The sequence below is a fragment of the Bufo bufo genome, chromosome 2, assembly GCF_905171765.1.
Source record: "Bufo bufo chromosome 2, aBufBuf1.1, whole genome shotgun sequence".
Taxonomy (NCBI): domain Eukaryota; kingdom Metazoa; phylum Chordata; class Amphibia; order Anura; family Bufonidae; genus Bufo; species Bufo bufo.
Window position 1 is genome coordinate 226,245,710 of NC_053390.1, and position 12,742 is coordinate 226,258,451.

Genomic DNA, 12,742 nt, shown 5'->3' on the forward strand with positions numbered 1-12,742 from the left:
GGTGGCAGTTTTGTTGGTACTAGTTTAGGGTACATATGATTTTTGGTTGATCTATATTACACTTTTTGTGCGGCAAGGTAACAAGAAATAGCTTTATTGGCACGTTTTTTTTTTTGTTATTTACAACTTTCATCTGACAGGTTAGATCATGTGGTAATTTTATAGAGCAGGTTGTCACGGACGCGACGATACCTAATATGTATACAATTTTTTTTATTTATGTAAGTTTTATACAATAACTTCATTTTTAAAACCAAAAAAATGTTTTAGTGTCTCCATAGTCTAAGAGCCATAGTTTTTTCAGTTTTTGGGCGATTATCTTGAGTAGGGTCTCATTTTTTGCGGGATGAGATGACGGTTTGATTGGCACTATTTTGGGGTGCATATGACTTTTTGATCGCTTGCTATTACACTTTTTGTGATGTAAGATGGCAAAAAATTGCTTTTTTTACATCTTTTTTTTTTTTTTTTTTACGGTGGTCACCTGAGGGGTTAAGTCATGTGATATTTTTATAGAGACGGTCGATATGGACGCGGCGATAGCTAATATGTATACTTTATTTTTATTTATGTAAGTTTTACACAATGATTTCATTTTTGAAACAAAAAAAAATCATGTTTTAGTGTTTCCATAGTCTAAGAGCCATAGTTTTTTTCAGTTTTTGGGCGATTATCTTGAGGAGGGTCTCATTTTTTGCAGGATGAGATGACGGTTTGATTGGTACTATATTGGCGTACATGCGACTTTTTTGATCACTTTTATTACCTTTTTTGGGAAGTAAGGTGGGCAAAATTTCAATTTTCTCATAGTTTTTATTTTTTTATTTTTATGGCGTTCACCATGTGGGGAAAATAACATAACCGTTTTATAGATCAGGTCGTTACGGACGCGGCGATACCTAATATGTGTAGTTTATTTTATTTTTTTAATTTTTATTCAGTGATAAATGTTTTTTTTTTTTATCTTAACTTTTCACTTTTTTTTACATTTTTTTGACCCAGACCCACTTGGTTCTTGAAGATCCAGTGGGTCTGATGTCTGTATAATACAGTACAGTACATATATATATATATTGTACTGCACTGTATTTTACTTACACTGAACAGATCTATGCTTTTAGCATAGATCTGTTCAGCACCATGGACAGCAGGACGCCTGAGCAGGCGTCCTGTTGCCATGGGAACCTTCCCCGTCTGCCACAACTTCGCAGACGGGGAAGGGTAAGCACAGGGCTGAGGGGGGCTGTCGGGGGGCTCTCTCCCTCTCCATCGGGGGGCTGCAAAGGCACAGCAGCCCCCCGATGGAGAGGGAGGGAGCTCCCTGACCGATGACAGTTAACTTTTTCCATACAGCGGTCCGTACGGACCGCGGTATGGAAAGGGTTAAACGGCTGACATCTGCACAGATGTCAGCCGTTTATACCAGGGTGCCAGCAATGTGCTGGCACCCTGGTATAACCACTAGAAGCCAACGATCGTTCATGGGGAGGCGGGCGGGGGATCGCGATCCCGCCTGCCGCACCGCCCGCCTCCCGCAACGCCCCCACCGCATGCGACACCCCCCCCCGCACCACCCGCCGGCATCAAATCGTGCAGGGGTGCATGAAAAATATTGATTTTAGGCACTGTAAAGTTTCTGATCCCCGCGGTCTCTGATCCCCGCGGTCTCTGCGATCGCCGACACGGGGGGGGTCACATGACCCCCCCCTGGCGTTGTGACAGGATGCCGGGTGAATGATTTCAGCCGGCATCCTGTTCAGATTAACCCCTGGGGCGCCGGAATGCCTATTTAAAGTTAGGACGTACCGGTACGTCCTTGGTCCTTAAGGACTCGGGAAATAGGGCGTACCGGTACGTCCTATGTGCTTAAGGGGTTAATGGCCAGAACGTGGACAAGTTTCAGATAACTTGTCATAAAGAGCCTCAAATCAGCATGAAATCTGCACCAAAATCGCACATAAATCTGCACTATTTAACGCTTTTTGGCTGCATCGAAAAGGGTGAAATTCATTTCAAAATCCGCACGGCAGGTCAATTTCTGCATCTAAGCCTACTTTTGCACTTGCGCTAGCAGGGCCAGAGGTCCGGCCGCCCCTCGGCATGTTTGCCGTGTTCCATTACTATGCTATGCGGTTTATAGCTTCTGTTTGAGTTGTGGATAGCTGGTGGGTGGTTCTCGGCTGAGTTCCTGGTGCTGCCATAGCCACTTGAAGTTAAAGGGAGTCTGTCACCTCCATATGGCCATATACAGTGCTTACATGGCTCTGTAGCACACCGTTGCAGGATTGTAACGGTACCTTTGTTCTTTTCTTTAGACTTGCACCAGCAGGAAAATCGACGTTTAATTCATATGCAAATGAGCACTCGCAAGTGCCCAGGGGCGGTGTTCAGTGTGTAGGTGCCCAGGCTGCCCTGCCTTCTTCTCACTTTACTCCTCCCCAGCCTCTGCCTTTGCCCGCCCTCCAAGCCCGGACCTATCGATGAGGCAAGAGACTTGGAGGGCGGGCAAAGGCAGAGGCTGGGGAGGAGTAAAGTGAGAAGAAGGCAGGGCAGCCTGGGCACTTACACACTGAACGCCACCCCTGGGCACTTGCAAGAGCTCATTTGCATATGAATTAAACTTCGATTTTCCTGCTATGGCCATATGGAGGTGACACACTCCCTTTAAGTGTTTTCTTTCCCTTTTGTATATCTTGTGTGTTGCATTTCCCTGTCATTTGTATTAAGGCCTGAGGGAGACTCCGGTTCATCTGCCTCCGGCTCTCGCTCAGTGCCCCCTCCTCCTTTTCAAAGATCCCGCGCGTGCGCACAGGCCTGTGCCTGATGCGCCCGTGCGGACATTTACAATCAGCCTCATTGAGCGAAGTGCGCATGCGCGCACTTCGCTCAACCTCCTCATCAGACGAGCACTGCAGCCAGCCAGGCTGTGGCTGGCTGCAGTGCTCGTCTGATGAGGAGGTTGAGCGAAGTGCGCGCATGCGCACTTCGCTCAATGAGGCTGATTGTAAATGTCCGCACGGGCGCATCAGGCACAGGCCTGTGCGCACGCGCAGGATCTTTGAAAAGGAGGAGGGGGCACTGAGCGACAGCCGGAGGCGTATTTCATTACATTCAGGCGGCGCTGAAAGCATCAGGGGAGGAGCTGGGCACCAACGGCGGCGGCGGCGGGCGGCAGCTTGAGACCAACAGAAACGCCCTGGGCACCTTATCAAGAAGATTGACAGGTTAGATAAAAGCTCTTTTTATCAAAAGGAGACGGCGAATTTATCTTCTAACAACACCTTTGTAATCACAGGGGCGCCATGGAGAGAACAATACTTTTAAAAGGGGGGGTTAGAAAGTGGTGACAGAGTCCCTTTAAGAAATGAGTTCTGATTAGTTGCAAGAAAGTTTTCCTGTTAGACAGTTTTGCTTAATGAGGCCCAAAGTGTACATGAGATTTGTCTAATCTCCTACACTTTGCTGGTACTTTACTATGCTGCGAAACCGAGAAAAAAATGTGTGTAATCCACACCATGTGCAGTTGCCCTAAGGGTATTTTCATGTGTTGCAGTTGATGCATGGTAGATAAACCTATAATAAACTGCATTCGGTTTTAATGTGATTTGCCAGGGTTTGTGCCCTGATAATGATGACCTCACAGTCCATCATAGAAACCGGAACGTCACTGAAAGCCTTGCTAGGAAGAAGGTCTTTGTCACGTACCTTGTTCTCCACAAATTAGATATTACGTATCTTCGGTCCACATTGGATAGGATGCGGACCCATTCGTCTCAATGGAGCCGCAAAAGATTCAGACAGCACACCTGTGTCCTGTCAGCATCCGTAAGTCCGTTCAGCGGCCCCGCAAGAAAATAGAACATTCTATTTTGCGGAAAAGAATAGGACTTTTCTCTAGATTGGGAAAAAAAGGGGGCATGCTCACTTCCGGAATCACTGTTTTGCGGATCCGTGATTTGCGGACCACAGGCCTAAGGCTACATTCACACAACCGTATCTTGGGTCCGCGTCCAATCTGCATTTTTGTGCATTGCACACGTACTTATTCATTTCTTTAGGTACGTAAAAAATGCATCCGTGTGGACATTCCGCAAATTATAGAACATGTTCATTTTTGCAGACAAGTATTTCTAAAATAGGGCCCACAGATGTACATGGACGACATCTGTATTTTGCGGACCGCAAAACGTATATATACGGTTGTGTGATTGTAGCCTAAGGCCCCCTGCACACGAACGTGTGCTTCCCGTTGCCGTATTGCGGACCGCATTTGCGGATCCGCAATACACGGGTGCCGTTCCGTGGGCATGCCTCATCATAGGATGCGGACCCATTCACTTGAATGGGTCCGCAAATCCGGAGATGCGGAATGGTGCGGAACGGAAGCACGGAACCCTACGGAAGCACTACGGAGTGCTTCCGTGGGGTTTTGTCCCGTACTTCCGTTCCGCAAAAAGATAGAACATGTCCTATCTTTTTGCGGAACGGCCGGATCGCGGGCCCATTCAAGTGAATGGGTCCGCGATCCGCTGTGGCTGCCCCACGGACTGTGTTCGTGCATTGCGGCCCGCAGCACGACCACGGGGTGCACACGTTTGTGTGCAGGGGGCCTAAGGGTTTTCTTGCACAGGGGCCGTATATTCATTAGTGTTGATCACGAATATTCGAATTGCAAATTTTTATCGCGAATATAGGTACTTCGAAAATTTGTGAATATTTAGAATATAGTGATATATATTCGTAATTTCAAATATTCGAGATTTTTTTTTAATCAGTACACATGATCCCTCCCTGCTTCTAGCTTGTGGGCCAATGAGAAGGCTGCAATATCTTTGACTTTAGGAGTAGTGTTGATTGCGAATTTCCGTAATGCAAATTTTTCAATTGCCGAGTAAAAACATGATTCCTCCCTGCTTCTTGCTTGTGGGCCAATGACTCATTGGCCCACAAGCAAGAAGGAATCATGACTTTAGATGGGAAAAATGATGAATATTCTAAAAAACGAATATATAGCAATATAGCGAAAAAATAAACGAATATAGAGCAATTTAGCTGATATAGTGCTATAATCTTTTTTGTCTAAGTTCAGATTGTAAAAAAATTACAAATATATTAGCTAAATTGCTCTACATTTGTTTTTTTCGAATATTCGCTATATTGCTATATATTCTTGTTTTAGAATATTACGAATATTTGAAAAAATGAATATATTCGATATAGTGCTATGACTCATTGGCCCACAAGCAAGGAGCAGGGAGGAATCATGTTTTTACTCAGCAATTGAAAAATTTGCGATAAAAATTTGCATTACGAAAATTTGCATTACGAAAATTTGCATATTACGCGATCATTACCTTGCTGATTTTTCGAGTAAAAAAAAATCATAGAATATAATGAATATTCGAATTCGCGAATTTTCAACGAATATTCTACAAAATATTTGCGAAATATGGCAAATTCGAATATGACCCCTGCCGCTCATCACTAATATTCACTACTGTATGCCGGACCCGGCAGCCGACTCCAGTACTACAGTAACCTTCTCTCTGGTTACTGTTCTTACACATCCTTTCCACAAGGAGAGGAAATAGATTCTGCAGGAGGACATGACTGGTGGCTCATCACGAGGCGACATCTGCCTTCCCGCTCATAATAGCCTTTTAATAGAGATTCTCCTCCAAGAAAAATGTTGGTAATGCATGCCTTATGCCCTAATAATCATTTTGCTAATTGAGGCATTTGCTTTCCTCCCGCTTACTAATGCATCCTCACATACCGCCAGCCTCCCACTTTCCCTCTGACTTTCCATTCCACTCCCTTCTTATGACAGCAAGGTGACAAGGCAAGTAGGCACATTGAAAAGAAAATTGAAACCTCTGCAACATCTAGAGCATTTACACATCTACTAGACGGTATGAAGCCCTCCGCCTAATCCGATGGGTTTTAGTCTACCCACTCTCAAGGGCAGAATTTTCCTCCCGCTCCTTATATTGAGCTACAAGGGTGTAGTAAGAGCTCGCAGGGTTTCATGGCTAAGCTTGGACTATACTAATGGCAAGAATCTCACAAGGTCTTTATTGTGTGGCCGTAGTGTCAATTTGTAGGAAAATTTTAGGTTTCATTCTTAGGGCTTATTCAGATGGACCGTATGTGTTTTGCGATCCGCAAAACACGGATACCAGCTGTGTGCATTCCGCATTTTGCGGAACGGGATGGCCTGCCCTATGATAGAAATGCCTATTCTTGTCCGCAATTGTGGACAAGATTAGTACATGTTCTATCTTTCTTTTCCCCATTGAAATAAATGGGTCTGTATCCGTTCCGTAAAATTGCGGAATGGATGCGGACATCCGTGTTTGGAGGACTGAAAAAGGCTATGGCCGTGTTAGCCCTCTTGCACACGGCCGTTGTGTGCCCGTGGCAGTATTGCGGGTCCACAATACACGGGCTCCGGCCTGTGTGCACTCCACATCACGGATGCGGACCTATTCACTTGAATGGGTCCGCAATCACGGAGATGCGGAACGGAAAGCACGGATCGGAACCCCACGGAAGCACTCCGTAGTGTTTCTGTCCGTGCCTCCGCACCGCAAAAAAAATAGAACTTGTTCAATTTTTTACAGTGTGAATGGATCACGGACCCATTTAAGTTGAATGGGTCTCGATCTGTCCCGGCCGCCGCACGGACGTTGCCCGCGCATTAGGGACCGCAAATTGCGGTCCCCAATGCACAGAACGGACCCACAACGGTCGTGTGCAAGAGGTCGGAGGGCTCATGCACACTAACGTTTTTTACGTTCAGTATACTGGCCGTTTTTTTAGTTCAGTATGCGTTACTTATACTGAACCATTCATTTCAATGGGTCAGCAAAAAAAAACTGGAATGTCTCCGTGTGCATTCCGTTTCCGTATTTCTGTTCCGTTCAAAGATAGGACATGTCCTATTATTGCCTGCAAATCACGTTCCGCAGCTCCATTCAAGTCAATAGGTTTGCAAAAAAAAGGAACACATATGGAATGTACTCCATATGTCTTCCGCATCCGTTCCGTTTTTGTGGAACCATCTATTGGAGATTTTATGGCCAGCCCAATTTTTTCTATGTAATTACTGTATCCTTCATACGGAAAAACAGAACGGAATTGGAAACACTACTGAAACAAAAAAACGGATCGGTTAAAAACGGCCAGCAAAACACCGAAAAAGCCATGAGCATCAGCCCTGAGGCCTAGTTCACACGAACGTATGGCTTTTTCAGTGTTTTGCAGTCCGTTTTTCACGGATCCGTTGTTCCGTTTCTCCGTATGGCATATACAGTAATTAGATAGAAAAAATTGGGCTGGGCATAACATTTTCAATAGATGGTTCAGCAAAAACAGAACGGATACGGAAGACATACGGATGCATTTCCGTATGTGTTCCGTTTTTTTTTGCGGACCCATTGACTTGAATAGAGCCACGGAACGTGATTTGCGGGCAATAATAGGACATGTTCTATCTTTCAACAGAACGGAAATACGGAAACGGAATGCATATCGAGTACATTCCGTTTTTTTTATGCGAAACCATTGAAATGAATGGTTCCGTATACGGAACACAAAAAAACGGCCCGTACACTCGCAAAAAAAACGTTCCTGTGAACTAGCCCTGAATGAGGCCTTCCGTTTTGTGGTCCGCAAGCCCTGGTACCGTAAAATACGGATCCTAGCCGTGTGCATGCCACAGGAAGAAAAAAAAAAAAGCGGATGACCCAATATACTGTGGCACAACCTGTGATTTACATGACTGTGGGCCTATGACTTGTTCCTGGGCACCTGCCTAATGCCACCTGCCAGCAGGACGGGGGCTCGGGATGTGGACGCACAGGTAGGAACGTCAGCGGCACGGCGCTGTTTCTGGGGGCGCACATTTCAGTGACGGACTGTGTACATCTCTCTGGATAACGTGTGTTCAGGCAGCTGGTGACCGCCGTGTCCGCCGCACCCCTGGGTGTGGGGCATGTACGGGCTACAGATCCGGGTGTCCGGCAGCAGCAGGGACGTGGCGGAGGGAGGCAGAGGGACCCGGGGGGTGGGAGCTGTCAGCCATGAGGGTCCTCTTTCTGGCCTGTATGAGAGCAAACACTGGAAACTCCACCACCGCCGACAGGATCAGGTGAGTGACAGATGAGGGAGCCTGCATCCTGGGCATCACATATTACCGCCATGTATACACCTGACTAGGGTCCATTCAGACCACTGTAAGGCTCTGCCCGTATTACAGCCCACACACCGGCCATGGTGGACCCATGGATCGGAAGCGCCTTCGCACGTCGCGGACCCATTCAAGTCGGTGGGTCCAAAGATGGACACGGCTGGATCCTGTGCATTACCAACCACAATGTGCGGTCTGCAGCGAGGGGGGCACTTCCGTTCGTCTGAATGGACAGGCCTCTTACGTCAGGGGAGATGTCCGTGAAGGATCTGTGTGCCCGTTTTTATTTTTTTTGCTGTGCTAAAAAAAAAGCATCTCCTACCAATGGCCCCTGAAAATGACTGACGGAACACCGATGACATCCATGTTGCGCCATAGGTTTTCGAGGACCCATAGATTATGATTAGTGTTGAGCGAATTTGTGTTTTAAGTTCGGCGTCTAAAGTTCGGGTTATCGAAGTATCCCGTTATGGATTCTAAATTCCGTTATGGTCCGTGGTAGCGGAATCCATAACGGGATACTTTGATAACCCGAACTTTAGACGCCGAACTTAAAACACAAGTTCGCTCAACACTAGTTATAATCGCAGACAAATAGGGCGTGCTTCCACAGTGTCAGCCGGACCCACAGTCCACAGAAAGACCTTAAAGTAAGTGGGTGCGTTTTATTCTCCGAGGTGTCAGAGGCCATACATGCGGATTTTTCCAATGCAAACCTCATTGACATGTTGCAGATTTGGAAATACGTAACTCAGCTCAATTTCCGCACGCAAAGTGCACATGAGTTCTGTACTATGCCGGGGGTTTTCTGCACAGGAATCCTTGTGGGGAAAAAGAACGGCACCTATTCCGCAATGTGCGCAGGTGGCCTATGCACTCTGGAGTACCAGGCTCCCTTTAGCTGATCGGTGAGAGTAAGAACTTCTTATGACCACCCCTTTGTAATGCATGGGGTGAAATCCGCCGCCCATCCACAGCACATCTGTATGTAACACGTGGATTCTACACGGTTAAATTGTCTCCTAAACAAGCCATTGGATGAAGGCCCCGCTAGTGCCGAGGTGTCCTCCAGATGTCTCATTAGGATGTGATGTTCTTCACCTCTTAGCAAGGCCTAACAGGTGCAGGCTATTGGGGCATGCTGGGAGGTGTCGTTTTACAGTAGCTTAAAGGGGTATTCTGAGAATGGGGGCTCTGTACGTCCTGCAGCCCTCCTGAAATGAACGGCGCAGCCGCTCCATTCATTTCTATGGGAATTCCAGAGATGGGTGAGCGCTGTACTCGGCTATCTCTGGAACTCCCATAGAAATGAATGAAGCAGCCGCATGCATTGACGACAGGCCACTGTGCTTATTGCAGGGGTACGGGGCCCCTGTTTTCATGATCGATGGGGGCTCCCAGCGGTAAGATGCCCACCAATCTAAAAGGTATCCCCTATCCACAGACAACTTCAAACACCTGGAATACCCCTTTAAGAGCTACAGGTTGGAGACCACTGTTCTGGTAAACCACTATTCTGACACGTGCCTCGTCATATATTAGCCGTCTACTACGGGGGGAACTAAGACTGGCTTAGTAAATGTGCCCCACTGTGTAGGGTGGAGGTCTTCAACCTTTACCTCCACATTCATGTTTGTCAGAAATATTGGGTTGTGGTGTCCTATACGATGGCGTTTCTTCTGTCATGTAATTATTTGCTTAAAGGGCTTCTGTCACCCCACTAAACTCATTTATTTTTTTGGGGGTACTTATAATCCCTATACTGCGATATATCTATACATTATGTTATTAATCATTTTCGTTCTGTAGATAAGGCAAAAAACGTACTTTTATAATATGCTAATTACCTGTCTACCAGCAAGTAGGGCGTCTACTTGCTGGTAGCAGCCGCAAAAAACCGCCCCCTCCTCTTGATTGACAGGGCCAGCCGCGATCTCCTCCTCCGGCTGGCCCTGTCTGCATTTCAAAAATCGCGCGCCTGTCTTGATTCGGCGCAGGCGCTCTGAGAGAAGGAGGCTCGCGTCCTCAGCACTCCCTCAGTGCGCCTGCGCCGATGACGTCTTTTCTTTCGGTGACGTCATCGGCGCAGGCGCACTGAGGGAGTGCTGAGGACGCGAGCCTCCTTCTCTCAGAGCGCCTGCGCCGAATCAAGACAGGCGCGCGATTTTTGAAATGCAGACAGGGCCACCGGAGGAGGAGATCACGGCTGGCCCTGTCAATCAACAAGAGGAGGGGGCGGTTTTTTGCGGCTGCTACCAGCAAGTAGACGCCCTACTTGCTGGTAGACAGGTAATTAGCATATTATAAAAGTACGTTTTTTGCCTTATCTACAGAACGAAAATGATTAATAACATAATGAATAGATATATCGCAGTATAGGGATTATAAGAACCCAAAAAAAAAAAAAGTTTAGTGGGGTGACAGAAGCCCTTTAACTCTTTGACAGTTTGTGTAACTGGTTTGGTGATCCACGTCAGCTATGTTATGGAGCCAGTAACTTCCCCTTTCACTCACTGCACGTGACCCTGAGCAGTAGTCGTCCCTGTCTTACAATGTGTACTCAAGGACAGACTGGTCCCCTGCTGAAATGTAGCATTGCCTGCAGGGTGGATTTGATTTAAATCACAATTTAAATCACTAGTCAGTAAGGCTTGATTTAAATCATAGTTTTCTACATAAAGACTAATTCTTGCTGGTATAACTTATAATATGCTCTTAGATGAAGATTTTTAGAATAACAACTTTTCATATTAGTTTGATTAGGTTGATTCTGCATTCATAGGTTTGTAGAAGTTAGGATTAAGGTCTTTTTTTCTCAACTCTGTTCATGTTATAACATTTTTGCTGTGAAGAGGAGGCATGTGATCTCTGCTGAGTCAAATTCACTTTTGAGAACTGCAAAAGTAAACCAAGCTTCTGTGATAATATCTCTTAGGCAGAGAAACTGCCCAATAATATTACAAAAACCTCTGGAAGAGCATGACATTGTGAATGGATTAATGGAATTTATTTACCCAAAAAATTACACATATAGAAACATAGAATGTGTCGGCAGATAAGAACCATTCAGCCCATCTAGTCTGCCCAATATACTGAGTACTATGGATAGCCCCTGCCCCTACCTTGTATGAAGGATGGCCTTATGCCTATCCCATGCATGCTTAAACTCCCTCACTGTATTTGCAGCTACCACTTCTGCAGGAAGGCTATTCCATGCATCCACTACTCTCTCAGTAAATTAATACTTCCTTATATTACTTTTAAACCTTTGCCCCTCTAATTTAAAACTATGTCCTCTTGTAGCAGTTTTTCTTCTTTTAAATATTCTCTCCTCTTTTACCTTGTTAATTCCCTTTATGTATTTAAAAGTTTCTATCATATCCCCTCTGTCTCGTCTTTCTTCCAAGCTATACATGTTAAGGTCCTTTAGGGCTCTTTCACACTTGCGTTGTTGTGTTCTGGCATAGAGTTCTGTCGTCGGGGCTCTATGCCGGAAGAATCCTGATCAGGATTATCCCAATGCATTCTGAATGGAGAGAAATCCGTTCAGGATGCATCAGGATGTCTTCAGTTCAGGACCGGAACGTTTTTTGGCCGGAGAAAATACTGCAGCATGCTGCGCGTTTTGCTCCGGCCAAAAACCCTGAACACTTGCCGCAAGGCTGGATCCGGAATTAATGCCCATTGAAAGGCATTAATCCGGATCCTGCCTTAAGCTAAACGTCATTTCGGCGCATTACCGGATCCGACGTTTAGCTTTTTCTGAATGGTTACCATGGCTGCCAGGACGCTAAAGTCCTGTTTGCCATGGTAAAGTGTAGTGGGGAGCGGGAAGCAGTATACTTACCGTCCGTGCGGCTCCCGGGGCACTTCAGAGTGACGTCAGAGCGCCTCACGCGCATGGATGACGTGATCGCATGGATCACGTCATCCATGCGCATGGGGCGCTCTGACGTAATTCTGGAGCGCCCCGGGAGCCGCACGGACGGTAAGTATACTGCTCCCCCGCTCCCCACTACTACTATGGCAGCCAGGACTTTAGCGTCCTGGCTGCCATAGTAACACTGAACGCATTTTGAAGACGGATCAGTCTACAAATGCTTTCAGTTCACTTGCGGTGTTACGGATCCGGTGGGCACTTCCGGCAAATGGAGTACACGACGGATCCGGACAACGCCAGTGTGAAAGAGCCCTTAATCTTTCCTGGTAAGTTTTGTCCTGCAATCCATGTACCAGTTTAGTAGCTCTTCTCTGAACTCTCTCCAAAGTATCAATATCCTTCTGGAGATATGGTCTCCAGTACTGCGCACAATACTCCAGATGAGGTCTCACTAGTGCTCTGTCGAGCGGCATGAGCACCTCCCTCTTTCTACTGGTAATGCCTCTCCCTATACACCCAAGCATTCTGCTAGCATTTCCTGCTGCTCTATGACATTGTCTGCCTACCTTTAAGTCTTCTGAAATAATGACCCCTAAATCCATTTCCTCAGATACTGAGGTTAGGACTGTTTCACTGATTTTATATTCTGCTCTTGGGTTTTTACGCCCCAG

The 12,742-nt window shown here is 46.3% G+C and overlaps 1 protein-coding gene across 1 annotated transcript in view; it reads left to right on the plus strand.

The window, feature by feature from the left end:
• The first annotated feature begins 7,851 nt into the window (after nt 1-7,851).
• Nucleotides 7,852-12,742, plus strand: part of GLT1D1 (glycosyltransferase 1 domain containing 1) — a 142,191-nt gene continuing 137,300 nt past the window's right edge. The window contains exon 1 of the mRNA XM_040416238.1: nt 7,852-8,152. Coding sequence (XP_040272172.1) covers nt 8,085-8,152 — 68 coding nt within the window. The 5' untranslated portion in view covers nt 7,852-8,084. The remainder of the gene's footprint in view (nt 8,153-12,742) is intronic.